The following is a 17125-nucleotide window of genomic DNA, read 5'->3' as shown; positions in this document are numbered from 1 at the left end:
TGCCAAGACCGTCAACCTGCCCGGTCCCCACCCTGCAGAAAGAATCCCAGTCTCCCGCATTCCCATGTCTCCCAAAACAAGTCCCTCAAACCAGTCCAGGACCAGACAGACTCTCTCCATACTGAGGTGTCCTGCGGAGACCTGACTCAGGTGAGGATCCACTGGGACCATCCTAACTGCTATGGTGCGGGTATGCCTGTGCAACAGTGACCATCTACCAAACAGGTGAACTGCTGAAGGTTTTTACAGTGATTCAGAAAACTCTGCAATACGATGAAATTTTAGAAGATTTATGCCTTTCTTAACATGAACATGTAAAGTTGAACAATGATCTCAGAGCGGGGAATGGTCCTCAGACTCATCTTCAGAATTCAGAGTAAATGATCAATTGCCACCGCCCAGCTTTTATGCTGCTTTAGAGTCCACAGTGGCTGCCCTTCCCTCCTCACTGGATAATCAGCACCAGATAACTTCTCTTATCTCCTCCCTGGGTCAGATTGGCCACCCTCAGGAGTTAGCTAAGGGAAGACAGAGCAGGGTCTGCGGACGCAGTCCTGTGCCTTGGAGACCCGGACCCCTCCTCACACTGAGCGCACCAGAGACACAGACCCACAGAGAGAGAGCCCTGATTTCAAATTGTTAGTGACAGAGAAGTCTTCATAGTAATTAACCATTCTCCGTACACAAGAATGGTACCGCCACCTCACAAGTATTAGGACGTGAGCTTTGAGTGGTTTTTCTGGAAGCACACTTTTAACTCCATCCCCAGTGACAAGTCTCAGGGTGGTGGCTGAGCCCAGGGGGACAGGGCTGGTTTTCCAGAAGTCTCAAGCTCCACCAGTCTGGCCTCCCTAATTAGCATCTCTTCAACAACCAGCCTAACAAACCAAACAAAGGAAGCAAACTGGCCAGTGTTTTCATAAAATAAGAGCCAAACTGCACAGCATGGTAGACAGTGTGAAAAATGATGTAGTCCACTAAATCCTTGCAAATGATGCCCAGGAAAGAGAGTGAAGCACACAGGCATGAACACACGTGCACGTGCTCATACATGGACCAACGATGCTCACTTTTGTGTGGGAACTGCCTTCTATGAAAGAAGGTGGAAATCTTCTTAGTAGTTGAGTACTCTACAAGTACTAAAGTTGTTTTTTTTCTTGTTGTTTAGTTACTAAGCCATGTCTGACTCTTTTGCGACCCCATAGACTGCAGCCCTCTAAGCTCCTCTGTCCATGGAATTTTCCAGGCAAGAATACTGGAGTGGGTTGCCATTTCCTTCTCCAGGGCATCTTCTTAGTCCAGGGATCGAGCTGGCATCTCCTGCATTGGTAGGCAGGTTCTTACCCACTGTGCCACCAGGGAAGCCACTAAAGACACTCTCACTCTCTCTTTCTCTCATTACAGGGACAGAGGCCTGTCCACAAAGGCCAGGTCTCCTGGCAGCACTGCCACTACCCTGTCATGTGACCACAGGAAAGTCAGGGACTTCTTGCCTCAAGTCTTCATTGATAAAAATGGGGACAACAGTATTCATTTTGAAGGACCGTCGCAAGCATTAAACTAATGTATGGACTAAACAGCCCTGACACAGCGCCTGACACACACAAGGTTCTTTACAGTGTTAGGAAAGCGCTTACGCAAAACGCCCATGTATCAGACAAAAACCCTCTCTACTTCCAGTTTCACATGAACGATACCCAAATTCACAATCTGGAATCAAAGTCTCTCTGTATGTGCAAACGGAGCATCAGCTAAATCTTCTGGAAGCCCACTTGTGCCAAGTCCCCAGAGCCCGCGGCAGCTGAGCATCCAGCTCAGAAGTTCTATTGCAGGACTTACTTCCCCACTGAACCCTTGTCTCCCTCTGATTTCCCTCAGTCTCAGGGCAAATTCAGTTTCTCCCTTAGGCTTTTTCACTTCTGTCCTAAAACTTGCTAAATCTTCCAAGTAGCTCTTCACCTGCTTTAAAGTGTGAAAGTGTTCAGTCGCTCAGTCGTGTCCGACTCTTTGCGAGGACTACATGGACTGTAGCCTACCAGGCTCCTCTGTCCATGGGGATTCTCCAGGCAAGAATCCTGGAGAGTGGGTTGCCATGCCCTCCTCCAGGGGATCTTCCTGACCCAGGGACTGAACCTTGGTCTCCCGCATTGCAAGCGGATTCTTGACTGAGCCACCAGGCTTCACCTGCTTGGCTACTACCAATTCCCTTTTCCCACCAAAACCCTTGAAACACATTAGACTCTTGGGTTTCCTCAGGACCACACCCTGCTTTTCACACAAGTTACAAGGCCAAGCCCCTGCCCTGGAACTGTCTCCTTCTGCATTAGCAACTCCTCCTGCTGCCCCAGAGCCCTGGCCTTTCTGGACTCCTCCACCTCCTGGGCTTCTCCTCCCCGGCTCTCTAAGATGGCACTTCCTCCTCCAAGGTCTTGGCTTTGCTCTCTCTCCTCCTCCCTCCATTCTCTCCACCGCCCCTAACAGCTCAGCTCTGCTCCGATTCTGTTAAGTCCACGCGGCTCCTACCTGCTCCTCCCACGATGCTCGACAGTCACCAGTGGCTAAACCGCACTCCTCACTCGAGCCTGTCGCCAGCCTCCAGGCCTGCCTGTCCCACGACACCCAGAAAGCCCCCTCTCCATAACTCCAGGCTGAGTTTCCCAAGAACCTTCACTTTCATGGCTCTCAGGTCCTAAGGATCAATCAAATCATGAAGAACTGACAACACCTGTGAATTTCGAGGCAACTCGGGCTCCTGGGCTGATCAGAAACACCTGCGAAATGCTGTGTTGCACGCCCAGTGCAATCAGAGACACAGGCGTTAGAACACTGTGCCCCTCTGACGGGCTACCCAACTCAACGTGACAGCCAGCAATTCAATGTCAAACCGATGCTCTGCGAACAGCAGTGAGGAGTCTGTCTTTTTTGTTTTGATGCGGGGGGGTTTGCTTTTAATAGGACTTATCCCTTCCCTGGTTCGATCCCTGGGTGGGGAAGATCCCCTGGAGGAGGGCATGGTGACCCAGTCCAGTATTCTTGCCTGGAGAATCCCACGGACAGAGGAGTCTGGCCGGCTACAGCCCATGGGGTCGCAAAGAGTTGGACACAACTAAAGCGACCTAGCACGCACGCATCCCTTCCTTGTTTCAGTCCTCACCACAGCCCACCTGGGATGATCCCACCTACAGCCTGAAGCCCACCCTCCCCCCCATTGCCTTCTGGAATAAGGTTCCCTGCAGCACAAGTTCCAGTCTGTCCCTTCGCTCTGCCAGAGACAGACCCGCCTACTGGCTACTCTTTGCTGTAAAGACAACTGTGCTCTAAGACAAACAACTTATTCTTAGGAGAAAACAATTAATTTCAACCATCCCATGTGTCGGCTACAGCCATTTATTCACATCAGCTCACCCTCTGATATCTGACTTAGACAAAAACACACAGACTCGCCAGATGACAACTGAATGAGGGTGATGTAGGTAAGAAAATCTGTACTCTGCTGCTTCGCTTCCTCCTTGTTGTTGTTTTTAAGACAGTGAAATCTTTATGAGCAAGAAGATTAATCCTTCCCCTCCTCTTTAAGGACCATTCTCTCCTGACAACCACTTAGCTGAATCCCCCAAACCTAACTTGAAAAAACAACAACCGCACACTTTCAAGCGGGTTGTTTCTGGGGACTTTGGTTTAGAGATCCACAACACCTGGAAGAGGTCAGTTTTATGGGGACATTTGGACAAAGGGTCCGATTTAGAACAAACCTCTCAGCTAATCCTACACATAAGAGTTTTTAGCAGTATACATTTTGGAATCTTCTCCGTGCCCCAGAACACACAATATGGATCTAATTAGGTCCAGCTGCCTTATGTTAGTAATAAAATTGAAAGAAAAAGAGAGGGAGAGAGAATGGGGGTGGGGGGCTTTGTTCGTCCCCTCCTCTGCCCGGCAATAGACCGCAAGGCAGGCGTGTCCCGGACGCTCACTCCAGACTCGAATACCCCGGAGAGCCTGGTACCCCGCTCAGCGCTCATACTTTTCAGCGGCTGAGTTCCCATCCGCTGAAAGAGATTTTCTGAGCCGCTGGGGCCCAGAGATCCGACCCCACCCCGGCCCGGCGCGCCCCGTCCGCCTCTCGGCTCCACGACTTACGTGAGTGCAGACGGACAGGGCTTCTGGTTCCAGCCACAGTTGTACTGAGCTTGGATAAAAGTCTCGCTTCCCTCGAGCACCGAGCAGCTCACGTTCTTGTTCACGATGTAGGCGCACCAGTTCCTAGGGTGAAGGAGAGTCGGGGAGAGGGCACGGCATAAACCCGGAGAACAATGAGGCGGGGGAGAGAGGGAACGAGCCTTCAGGGCGACCGACCGAGCGAGGGTCGGGGAGCCCGTGGTCTCCGCGGAGGCGGGAGGCCAACCAGCCGACACGCGGAGGGTGCGCGGGTGCACCTTTGGAGAGCAGGCACCTTAATCCGACAAAAGACGGACAGAAAGGCCCCCCTCCCCACGTCCCAAGGGCCCCAGTCATTCCCGAGGAGTTTCCTGATCGCCCTGCCCTGCAGGGCTCTCCCTGCGCCCCAGGGTCCGGAACGCGGCACTGCTGGGGGCGCGGGCGAGGTCTCCCGGGACGCCCCGCTCCGGCCGTGGAGCGCGCTCCACCGCGGGGGAGGCGCCGCCTCGGCAGCCCGAGGGGGACCCCGGCTGCGGCCCCTCGCCTCTGCCGGGCAGCGTGGGGTCCTGCGGGCGACCGGGGAGGGGTGGGCGGGGGCCCACGGCTCTCGGCCGTCCTGGGGGCGAGGAGAGGCCGTGCACTTACTTGTTCCTGGCGCTGGGCCGCGCGGGGTGCCCGGGCTGTGGAGTGGCGTGGCACAGCCCCGCGCTGCCCAGGGCCAGCAGTGCCAGCGCCCAGCGCCAGGGCGCTCGGGGCCGGAGCCGTGTCGGCAGCCACATTCTGCGCGCGGTGGGCGCGCTCCGCCGGCCGGATCCGGAGCGCGGGTCGGACTAGAACCGGGAGGCTGCGGGCGGCCGGGGCGCGGCCGGAGAAGGCAGGAGGCTCGGGCGCTGCGCGGCGCCCTTACCCGCGCTGCGCGGCCGCCCCCTCCGGATTCTCGCTCCCACTTCTCCTTTCCACCCCGTGCGCCCGCGCTTCTCCTCGGTCCCTCAATGACGCACAGGTCCCCCCGGGTGCCGCCCTCTTTATTTCACTTCCCTCTCCGGAACGTGACTCTCCCTCCGCCGCGGCTGTCTCCCTTCTTCTTGCTTCTCGGCAGGGGGTTTGGGGTGAAAGGGCTATAGGGTTTGGGAGAAGGGTCTCTGTTACAGAATTTCCAATTACTCATTCCTTTGGTCTCTTCCCAGAAGCCGGGCGACTCCGCCTCCCACCTTCCAGCGGGCGCGCCCGGCCCCTCGGGAAGGGCCGCCGCCGGCGAGTCCGGTGGGGCTCACGTCGTGCCCAGTGCCGGCTTCCCAGAGCTAATGAGGGACATCTTTACCAGTCCTTCGTTCGACTCGACTCGAATTTCCTCCTCTGGCAAGACGCGGCCATTCCTCCGCACTTGAACTTCGGCGAGTTAGGGGGAATGAACGTGGGTCCTCTTTCTCTTATGCATCCATTAAACAGTTTCCAAGTCAACGTGCCAGGCAGCAGGGGATGAGGAAAGACAGCCCCACCACTTCCGAGCAGCTTCTTGAAGCACAATATCAGACTCTAATATACTCCACTAATTTCCAAAAGGCAGTCCCACAGCCTCTGCTTCTGAGGTCCCATTCTGAACTTTTAAAAATTATTATTAAAGACATTTACTCCACAATAATCACCTTTTCTTCAAAACAGTTCGGACGCTGCTAGACATTTGTCTTTTCCCTTGCTTGCATATTTTCTGCCTTTTTTTTTTTTGCAGTTTTTTTTGGAAGATTATATAATGAACGTTTCCATAGGTCTTAAATATTTTTTTAAATATACAATTTAGTCGCTGTATAATATTCCATTTTATTTCTATTTTTGAGTTACACTAATCTCTACCAGGGCTTCCTAGGGGACTCGGTTGGTAAACAATCCTCCTGCAACGCAGGAGAGGCAGGCAGACCCCTCTTTGATCCCCGGGTCAGGAAGGTCTCCTGGAGGGGAGTGCATGGCAGTCCACTCCAGTATTCTTGCCTGGAGAATCTCAAGGACAGAGGAGCCTGGCAGGCTACAGTCCACGGGGTCAAAAAAGAGTTGGACAAGACTGAGTAACTGACTATGCACACTTGCACGCTATCTCTACAAATTTCTTTTGGAAGAAAGCAACTTTGCAGAAGAATTGGCCATGAACTGTGATGGAAATCATAAAACTTTGTTCCTTACGGTAACTAAGTGAAGCCAGTGGGTCCATTTTATCTCTGATATGCTTTGATGGTGTTATTGGGCCTTTTGATTTGCAAATAGGAGAAAGAAAACTCCCTAAGTAAAAACTTCACAAGAGCCAAGCAGAAAAATATACGGTGTAAGGACATAGTCTGTCCATGAACTCTGTAAATGGAAGATCATGCAAATAATGAACTGTTATCATCCAAGGCTTCAAAAGAACCACCCCGAGGGGAAAATAACAGAAAGGGATGAAAGGCTGCCTTGCGTAACTCAATCTCTAATTTCCGTGGGGCTTCTCTCTTTCCTATCCTCACACCATTTTTGTCCATAAAGTGTCACAGGGACGAAGCACCACAAAAATAGAGGGACAGAAGAGGGGGAAATGGAGGAAACACACAATTTGTGTATGTCTATATCTGACAGCTATCAAACCACAACTTCTCTTCCATACCCGTAATTCTTAAGCTTGGCAATGAGTCAGACTGATCGTCACATCCAACTGTTTCATTGAATCAAAATTATGCCAGGAAGCTGTCTTCTAGTACAAAAGTCGGAGGACCAACTTCTCATTGAGGTGACCACTACACTATATTTAATTAGTTATAAATGGCACTTATCAGTAAATAAATGTTATTCTGAGCATCTGTTAACATTGCATGGCCCCATGCAAAAGTAATTAGGAGTCATGGGTAAGCCAAGATAGATGTGGGCTCTGTGTTAACAGAACGTCAAGCCCTTCCCGTGCAATGAAAGATGTGATGCTTCTGATGTGCATCAGATAAGTGAGACAATATGTGTCCCACGTGTCTTCTAGACATGTCCCTACAGGCATCCAGTGTGGGGCTGCTCTGGGAAGAAAGAAGGCTTGAGGCCAAGATCCCAAAAGACCCTTTTCCCTTTCTTGTCTCCAGTCAGAGGAAGGGACCCTTCAGACTCAGGAATTAGAGAGAGCCTTCCAGAAGAAGCAAGGCAGAGGAGGCTTCCTGGGGATAGAGAGCTGAAGCACCTCAAGAAACAGTCTTGGGACTTCCCTGCTGGTCCAGTGGTTAAGAATGTGCCTTGCAATGCAGGGGACACCGGTTTGATCCCTGGTCAGGGAACTAAGATCCCACATGGTGAGGAGCAAGTAAGCCAGTGCACTATAACTAGAGAGTCTGTGTCCACAAAGAAATATCCCACACGAGGCATTTAGTTGGTGCTGCAACTAAGACCCGATGAAGCCAAATAAATAAATTTTTTTTTTAAAAGAATAGAAAACAGTCTAGGGGCTTCCCTGGTGGTCCAGAGGCTAAGACTCCACACTCCCAGGGGGCCCAGGTTTGATCTCTGGTCAGGGAACTAGATCCAACATGCTGTAACTTAGAGCTCACATGCAACAAAGATTGAAGGTCCCTGTCCCTCAACTAAGACCCTGCATAGAGAAAGATAGAGAGAGAGAGAAAAGAAAGAAAGAAAGGGTCTAAGTGGGCAGATCACTTGGTCCCAGCCATAAGCAGTAAAGTGGACATGATTGGCAGAATGCTGCAAGTGTGAATTCTTTCTAAGCCGCCAACTTCCTCAAATAAGCACTGGAAAACTGTCAGTTTCCTATCACAAGCTGAAGTAATTTCTTCTGCTTTTAAAACAAAAGTGCCCCATAGTGATTTATATTCTTGATTGTGTCAGCGACTTACTGAACCAAACTTGGGTCTGCTCACCCAACGAGCAGCAAAGCCAATCTACTGATAGTGGGTTGTGGCAAAGAAAAGTGTTAGTTGTTCAGTAATATCCAACTCTTTTGCAACCCCATGGACTGTAGCCCGCCAGGCTCCTCTGTCCGTGGAATTCTCCAGGCAAGAGGACTGGAATGGGTTGCCATTTCCTTTCTCCAGGGGATCTTCCTGACCCAGGGATCAAACCTTGGTCTCCTGCATTGCAGGCAGATCCTTTACCATCTGAGCCACAAAAGTATACTGCATTTAGTGCAGGGTCAAGCAATGAGAACAGGCAGCTCATGCTCAAAAGACCTGAACTCCCCTTTGGCTCTCAGGCAAGAGTTTTAAAAGCAACTTTTGGGATGAGAGTTATAGGATGTGTGCTCAGTTTGTGGACTTTGTTCTGGTTGGTTGCTGGTGACATAACAGGGTGATGTATCAGGAATGTCAATCTTCTGGTTCCAACCAGACTGGGGTCTACGTGCTTATGGTCAGCATCCTCCACCTGGGTGTGTGTATGGAGGTCTTAGTTTCTACAGAACAACTCAAAGATACCTTGTATACATCCCTTGAGGAGGAACTTCGGACTTAGTTTTATCACTCAACCATTGTCTAAGCTATCATTCATTACTTTTCTCGCTTGATGGCTTTGCCTTTGTTTCTGCATTCCCTCACTTCTCTAATTAGTAACTGCTCAAGTCTGCTCCTGGAACTCAGGCAAGGCCTACGACACTGAAGCCTTTTTCTATACAAAGAAGAAACGGGGAACACAGAGTGGCTTTTGTACCTGGGGAGGCATCGCAGGATCCTGCTAGGTTTCAAGCCCCACTTTTCTTGATATGCCTCAATCCTGGGAGAAACAGGGGTTGGACCAGAAAGGGAATGAGGTTGTGGATAGAGAGGATAATCATAAACTTAGCAGGAGAGCTTGGCTTTAGAAGGACTCAGTCTCATTAACTAAAGCAAAAATGCAAAGTAGAGCTATGTCATAAAACCCATCCCTTCACTACTGCTCATGGTAGAAGAAGATGCCAATGCTCACCAGGCTGTGGACTTGGGAGCACCTCTAGCACACCCAGACTCCCCCTTCAGCTGCCTGGAGGAGGATAGTGGGCAGTCATTATAGAGGCAACAGGTGGGTTCATGGTCCCCACCCCACCATCAGTCATCTAGGCACAAAACACTTCATCAAGATGAATTGATTGCCATCTAGGATGTGGCTAAGAGTCATACGACTTAGCCTGGGTGTCCCAACCTACTTGTTCCACATCTTTGTTTTTTAGAACTCAAAAAAATTTTCTCCCCTGATTTCTCGCTGTATATTTTCAGTGTTTTAATTTCTTTGTGCTGTTTACTAATGATGAAGAAAGAAAGTCCCTGAAGATTAGATATCTTGAATAAATTTTGATTGCAAAGCATTTCTGACATAATACACCATAAGAAAATCTCTTGCACATTCTTAAGTTAGTGATAAAATGCCCTTCATCTTTTTCTGTTTGCTTGTTTTTTGGTGTTTTTTTTTTTAATGCAGTTTGGTAGAGAAGGAGAGACAGAAATGTTTCCAAGAAAAATTAACTGGCTGCACCACCTAACTTGGTCTCTGTTTTGGAATAGCAAAGTTTAGTTGATACAATTTTGTGTAACTCCATTCGACAGAAAGAAGAGGGCAGCAGAGGATGAGGTGATTAGATAGCATCACTGCCTCAATGGACATGAATTTGAGCAGACTCCAGGAGATAGTGGAGGACAGGGCAGCCTGGTGTGCTTCGGTCCATGGGGTTTGCAAAGAGTCGGACACAACTTAGTGACTGAACAACAACAACAACCATTTGACAAGGCACCATGTGAATGAAGTCACTGAGTCCCCAGACTTCAAAATTTACAAACAAGAGCTACTTCCTACCTTGTCAAAGATATTGCTCAGGACTTCTCTTGTGGTCCAGTGGCTAAGACTCCAAGTTCCCAATGCTGGGAGCCTGGGTTCAATTCCCAGTCTGAGAGCTAGATATCACGTGCCATGACTAAAGATCCCGAATGCTGCAACAAGCCAAATAAATACAAATACTAAAAAAATTAAGGTTTGCTCAAATAGACCAAAACAGAAGAAAGAATAATTGCTCTCTTTACTTTTTTCTAACTACATATTTGCAAATATCCAATTAGCTATACAGAGCTAAATATTCAAAACCTCTATCTTCTGAACCCAAGACTGTAATTATTTATCGATTAATTCAAAAGCACTGTGAAAGATTATGGCCATTATTTTAATCATCTGTCTTGAGAGATGCCAAGAGCATACCCCACTTTATTGGTCAGGGGTGTGTGCCTTAATACACACTAAGCTATCCCCGGAGAACTTCAAAACTGTGAAAAGTTGAAATCCTGCCTGAAGCCACACATGGAAGAATAATGTTTAGGAGTTCATGCAATGGACTTAGCACAGTATTCAAAATTGGGTACCCTCGTCTCCTGAGCAGAGTGATGAGGACAAATCGAAAGCCTCCCCATCCTCCATTTGGTCCTCTGGAAATGGGACTTTTTTTCACATGGCTGTTGGGAGGATGCGCTGTGTTACCACATGTAAACAGCTGAGCAAAGTGTCTGGCACATGGTGAATGGAGGATAGTTACTCACCATTGTTATTGTTACTCACCACTTCAGTATTGCAACAAATTTGCAGTCAGGTCCAAGTTCTTTGTCTTACTTTTATTGTGTCCACTGATGTAGGAAGCTGACCATCTACTGCAGTTCTTCTTTCCAAATGAGAAATATAAAGAAATACATATCAAGAGGGCATGTGTGCAACTCAGGACGACTCTAAATATGATCGTCAGGAAAGGATACGGGACTCGTAACTTCTAGCTTGGTTTTCTTTCTACCACTCCCCAGGAGAAAGCGTATACCTCAGTTGGCTGTTTAGGAGATTTCTTCCTCTTTGCTGCAAAGGAATGTATTTTAGGACAATTCAACGAAATCTTTGGGAGAATTAATAACCCTATAAAAATCAACTCAGATCATTAGGCAATGCAATAATAAATTTCTTCTTCTTCCTCAGAAAGATGAAATTAGTAACTAATTCCATATCCTTTAATTTTTTTCAGATGTTTCTTAGATCTAAACATGCTTCCTACAGCTAACTGTGGGCTATACACTACACTTGAGAATTCAGTGCTGTCACACTGATGGTGTGGTTTTGAACACATTTTTGTCTTCATAAGAAATAAATGACAAAAATAGACTCTTAGAATTTTTTTTCCAAGAGAATTATAATAGCTTAGGCAATAATGCCTTCATATATATGAGCCACATCAAACTATATTGTAGAGTTCATCATTTATTTATGGAATGAGGATTGTTCTGGAATCAACAGAATGTTTAAAGTAGGCAGAATGGGTTTGAGGCCGTATAATAAATTGTTAAATTTTAGGATAATCTTGGTCCATACTCATGAGAATGGTATTCATGAGCAAATTAACTCTTTCTGATATTTTTGATTGGGCCATTCTAAATCATGTTTCAAGGATTTAAATATAGTCAACTCTCATTTGGTGTAGTATGTTGTATTAAGCTATTGCAAACACTGAATTTGTGAATTCTGAACAACTGCTTGTAGAGGAAATACAGGAGTAGGAAGCCTGTGGTCACAACGCTTTGGTCAACCAGTCAGTACATAACCTTGTTTTCTGTGTGTTTCTGTTTAAAAACGCCTTGTTCAATATATATTATAGATTCATTAACAGTGAACTCAAAGTCAACACCAGTGTAACTCGTGCCTAAACAAAGCTTATCTCACACACACATTTTCTCCATAAGGCATTTCACAGCCTTCTTGTGCTAGGCAACACAAGGCAGCACTTCATGTACTTGGGGACCATTTTAAACAACAAAATTACCAACAAAAAGCACAAAAATACAAAAAAACAGGGCATTCAATTTCCCAAGAAAAGGACACTTCTTTTCATACTTTCAGTATGAGACATAAAACAAGAAGGCAGAGCATTATCTTGTTGGACCTCAGCTGGAAACGTGCACAGTTGGGCAAGTTAATTTTTTTGACACTCTGCTCAAGTCCACCGACGGTCAGAAAGTGCTGCAAGTGTTGCTTTCAGAGTTACAAATAAATTTGGTGAAGAGCCAACTTCATAAATATAGAATCTGTGAATAATGAAGACTGTATTTCAACTTAAGTCTGGGAACAGTAAGAAAATACTACATTGGGGAATGGGAAAGGTAAGTTCTTGGAATTTTGTGGCCATCAAAAAATTTGCAGACTTCTCTGGAGGTCCGGTGGATAAGAATTCGCCTGCCAATGCAGGGGACATGGGTTCAATCCCTGGTCTGGGAAGATTCCACATGCCTCGGGGCAATGAAGCCTGTGCACCACAATTTCTGAGCCTGTGCTCTAGAACCTGGGAGCCTCAACGAAAGAAGCCACCGCAATGAGAAGCCCCCATACAGCAACTAGAGAGTAGCCTCTGCTTGCTGCCGCTAGAGAAAGCCCACACGCAACAAAGAAGATACAGCACAACCAAAAACAAATGAATACTTTAAAACATTTGTTTCATCAGTAAGCATATTGAGGAAGCTCTGCGTATGGAACCCTGCCAGGCAACATGTGAGCCAGAGAAAAAGAGATTTAGTTCTTTATCATCTTAACTGGCTAGAAAACAAAACACATATGTATGAAATGAGTTCACACATACAAAGTTACGTTCAGTAAATAGAAAATAGTACAGTAAAGACACCGTGTACCTAGGTGATGATGAAGAAATAGAGCTTGGGACAGTCAGAAAAGTTCGGTATTAATTAGGAAAAACCATGGAGAAGTATGGGTTTGAGTTGTTTTATTTTTTGTTTTGCTTTAATCAGCTGTATCGAAATGAATGTGATTTGTAAGAGAGGAAGGAGCAATTAATGTGACCTTGCATATGGCATGTGTTTAATAAAAAAAGGCAAGGGCCAGCTGGTAGATTAGCTGGGCCAAAGTATGTGGCCTTAGAAGTAGCCAGGAGGTTGCAGGAACATGGATGGATCTAGAGATGATCATACTACATAAGTCAGACAAAGAAAGACAAATATGACATCACTTATATGTGGAATCTAAAAAAATAATACAAGTGAATTTACTTACAAAACAGAAATAGACTCACAGATGTAGAAAACAAACTTACGGTTACCAAAGCAAAAAGGAGGTATGGGAGGGATAAATTGGGAGTTTGGGATTAACAGATACACTACTATATATATAAAATAAATACACAACAAGGACTTACTGTATAGCATAAGGAATTGTAGTCAACATCTTATAATAACCTATAATGGAAATGAATCTGAGAAAATATATTTAATTTATATATATATATGTATAACTGAATCATTTTGCTGTGCACCCAAAACATTGTAAATCAACTATATTTCAATTTTTAAAATTAAACTTAAAAAAAAAGTAGCCAGGAGTTAGGTGAGGTAGGGAGGCTGGTTGGGATTGAGGGGTAATGCACATGAGGAAAGAGTGCAGGACATGTCACTGTTAAAAAGTATAATATAGGCCTGTGCAAAAACAAAACAAAAAGCAGAGAAAACCCCTCTAGTTCTTTTTCCCTCTCATCTAAAAGAGAGGTGGGATGACCAGATGTCCTGATTTGCCCAAGTCAGTCCCAGGTTACTCTTGCTGTGGATCAGTTAACACTGTTAATTATTTTTAGCATCTCCTTTCATCTTCAAAAGTGCCCGGGTTTGGACAATAAATTATATGGCCACTCTAAGGATCCAAAATGAACTGAAAACCACAACTCTGTTTAGCATAAACAAAGTGTTTATAAAAGCTAAAGAAAACACTAATAAATATCAATGCAAATAACAAAATGAGAAAATAGGAACAAAGTGAACTGCTGTAAGTCCTAACTTTACTCAGGGCAAGTTTCTGTTCTGTTATTGCCTCATGCATTTTGGTAACTTTTTGAAGTTGATATTATATTTGAGAAGTCCGACTAGGCTCTGGAGACTTGGTTTGTTTAGTTGGTTGCTGATGAAGCTGGATATTTGCATGAACTTTCCTTGGCTCTGTCTTCTCAGACGTAATCACTTTAGAACTCATCCCTGAGAGCGAAGGAAGAAAAACACAGTGCCACGGCGACATTCTGCTTTAAGTGCTCCGGCCACAGCTCCTTTAAATGGAGAGGACCTAGGAGGGCCCTTCTCAAGAGCAGCTCACAATCTGGACCCACTGACATCTCTGAACACTTACTGGGTACAGAGACTAAAACAACGTAAATAATAAGTTATGAGCAGATAGAAGTTGCTAATGTCTTATGGCTAATGAAAATACAAGATGAGACCAGAGTTTCACGTTCAGAGAATGCTGAGGGGCCGAGGAGGAAACTGCCTTCGTTTTCTACGACATCCTCACGTTTTCCTCCAGCTTTTCAAAGATATAAAAACAAAATAGTTTATTCCCTGAGTATTCTGAGGTTACGCTTTCTAAAGTGCTGTCTGGGGGCAAAGTGTGGTGCCAGGTTCCCTGGGAGAAATAGGAAGTGTTAGTCTGTCAGTCGTGTCTGACTCTTCGCAACGCCATGGACTGTAGCTTGCCAGGCTCCTCTGCCCATGGAGTTCTCCAGGTGAGAATACTGGAGTGGGGTAGCCATGCCCTTCTCCAGGGGATCTTCCCAACCCAGGGATCAAACCTGTGTTTCCTGCATTAAAGGCGGGTTCTTTACCATGTGAGCCACCAGGGAATAATCCCAGAAATAGGAAGGACACTAGAAAAAAGGCATCAGGACTCAGTTCCAATGGGTTTCAATCCTAAAAGAATCTTCACTTTCTCACTGGGGATTCCAACTTCACAAAGGTTTTTAAAACATAAATCTTTGTCGATTGTGGTTTTCTAATGCACATTTTATCAAAGCATAGCATTTTTTCAAAAAAAGTGCATAAAATGTGATCAGCTCACTGAATTTTTCACAAAATGCAGGCAGTTACATAACCAGCACCCAGATCACAAAGCAAAACGTGACCAGTCCCCCTCAGGGCCCCTCATGGTCCTTGCAATCATTAGCCCTTCCTTTCCAAAAGACACAGCAACTCTGACCTCCAACACCATCGCTTAAACATTTGTTGAAGAAAAACTATTGATTTATTTTGTTGGTAATAACTAGCACAGTGCCTGGCACAGAATAATTGTTGAAAAACATTGGTTGAATGAATGAAAGCAAGCAGACAGATGCCTAACTTTTATAAGACAGTGGATCAGATTAACATACATAATATATTGGGGCAAGTGGCATTTAATTTGAGTGAGAACTGGAATCATCTGGGGATGCTAACTTAGAATCAAGTTAAAAACTCAAACTTTGAACAGAAGCGTACCCTTTGGTTTAACCGTTTAACAAATATAAACAATGTGAATACATCCTATCCCCTCTAAGTTTTCCTTGGGCCTTAACCAACTCTGCTCACATCACATCCACTGTAAATGGTGAGACCAACCTCCAGAGATCTTGTTTCTCTTTCTCACTTGTAAATGGACCCACGTAGCCAAGAAATGACTATTTTCAGCCCTTCTCCACCCCACTCCGAGGCCCCGTTTGTCAGAAAACAAAATAACAGTCACCTCGGCCAAAGCATGTGATCTCTGGCTGGAGTGCCTCCCGCCCTAATGAATGAGGTAATGAGGGGCCAAATAAGGTTTCAGAGGCATTGATATGTCACCTCAGAATTACAGTTCTTCTTCACTGTACTGTTAAAAAGCTGGAACGAAGAACCTAGCCTTGCTAAAGCACAGCTTCGTCAGAGGCATCTGTCAACCGTAGAGATAACAAATAAAAGGAAAATCCATTTCTAGCTTTGAACTGCTGTTCCTAAATGATTCCCAGGAAGACACAAATAAATTATGTCTTTAGAAGGACAGAACCACTACGACAAAACCTCCCAACGATGGGGTTTTAAGTACTTCTTTAAAATATTTCCAAAATTGAAAGGGAACAAGTCTGGAAATGGAAACTAATTTGTTTAGAGGATGATTCAGTCCAATTTGCGAACCCCTCCAGATATGTCATGCTTTATCATAGATGAACCTTCAAAGGCTGTGGCGCAAAGATAAAGGCCAGACTGGAGAAACACACAAATCCACCAGAGCCACTTCGTCCACATTAAAACTAGTCTTCAAAAACAGGAGCATGAAATCCAGAAACAAACCTCATTTGCCTAAGGAGGGAAAGCAGGTCTTTTTCCGTTTTTTTTTTCTAGTTACTTTGGAGGCCCTCAAGCAAATATCATCTCTGCATAAACTGTTCTCTGTGTGGAATTTTCTCTATGCCTGGAGAACTTCAGCTTCACCTACAAGACCCTGACAGTCCTCGTTCATTCTCTGAAGCTTTCCAGGAGCCGGACTCGCTCACATGTTGCAACGTACAACTGATAAAGAACTGATAGAGGAATTGATTTAACAAATCAACAACTCAACAAGAAAGAGGCAAGCAATCCAATAGAAAAATGGGCAATCTGCCCTTCACAAAAGAGGAAACTCAAATGGTCAATAAAAAAACATGTTCAGCCTCATTAATAATCATGGACGTACAGAGCAATATCTAATAAATGAATATCTAATGCAAATTGATACCACTACCACTATGCATTACCAGACTGACAGAAATCTAAAAGTCTGACAACACCAAGTGCTATTGTGAACACAGAGAAACCCTACCTCACTGCTGGTGGGGGTGTAAACTGGTACAACTGCTTTGGAAAACAGTTCTGCACTACTTTTTTACAGTTGCACAGTCACATACCCTAAAACCCATCAACTGCACCCCTAGATGCGTAACCTAGAGATGGATAATATACTTGGGGCTGCCAAGGGGAGAGCCTCATCATTCTCTTCGTTTCAACAAGCCCAGACTCAGCAGTAAGCCCAACGCCATAGTGATGGTTCTATCTCTGTGCACAATGACTGCTGTTCTTCTCAGTGAATTAAAACGGCTTCACAGAGTTGTGATTAGAAATAAAGGAACATGTTTAGCACAGTTTCTAGGAATTTGTCTGTTTCATCTAGGTTACCCAACTTTTTTGGCATACAATTGTTCATAGCACTCTCT

At 45.7% G+C, this 17125-nt stretch overlaps 1 protein-coding gene across 7 annotated transcripts in view; it reads right to left on the bottom strand.

Annotated features, from left to right (window-relative positions):
* Window positions 1-17125, bottom strand: part of EMILIN2 (elastin microfibril interfacer 2) — a 75132-nt gene that overhangs the window by 50871 nt on the left and 7136 nt on the right. For 3 of the 7 annotated variants that reach the window (XM_081561896.1, XM_081561894.1, XM_081561895.1), the window contains exons 1-2: window positions 4804-5241; window positions 4141-4263 (exon numbers count right to left, since the gene is read on the bottom strand). In XM_081561896.1, coding sequence (XP_081418022.1) covers window positions 4141-4263; window positions 4804-4937 — 257 coding nt within the window. In that variant the 5' untranslated portion in view covers window positions 4938-5241. Of the gene's footprint in view, window positions 1-4140; window positions 4264-4803; window positions 5242-9933; window positions 10068-10683; window positions 10781-10874; window positions 10969-17125 lie in introns of those variants that run through there. The other 4 variants (XM_081561901.1, XM_081561900.1, XM_081561899.1 and 1 more) reach the window with 2 other exon arrangements.

This window comes from Giraffa tippelskirchi, chromosome 14 (assembly GCF_054371585.1).
Source record: "Giraffa tippelskirchi isolate mGirTip1 chromosome 14, T2T-mGirTip1v1.2.pri, whole genome shotgun sequence".
Lineage (NCBI taxonomy): Eukaryota > Metazoa > Chordata > Mammalia > Artiodactyla > Giraffidae > Giraffa > Giraffa tippelskirchi.
This window is presented reverse-complemented; position numbering and strand designations above follow the sequence as displayed.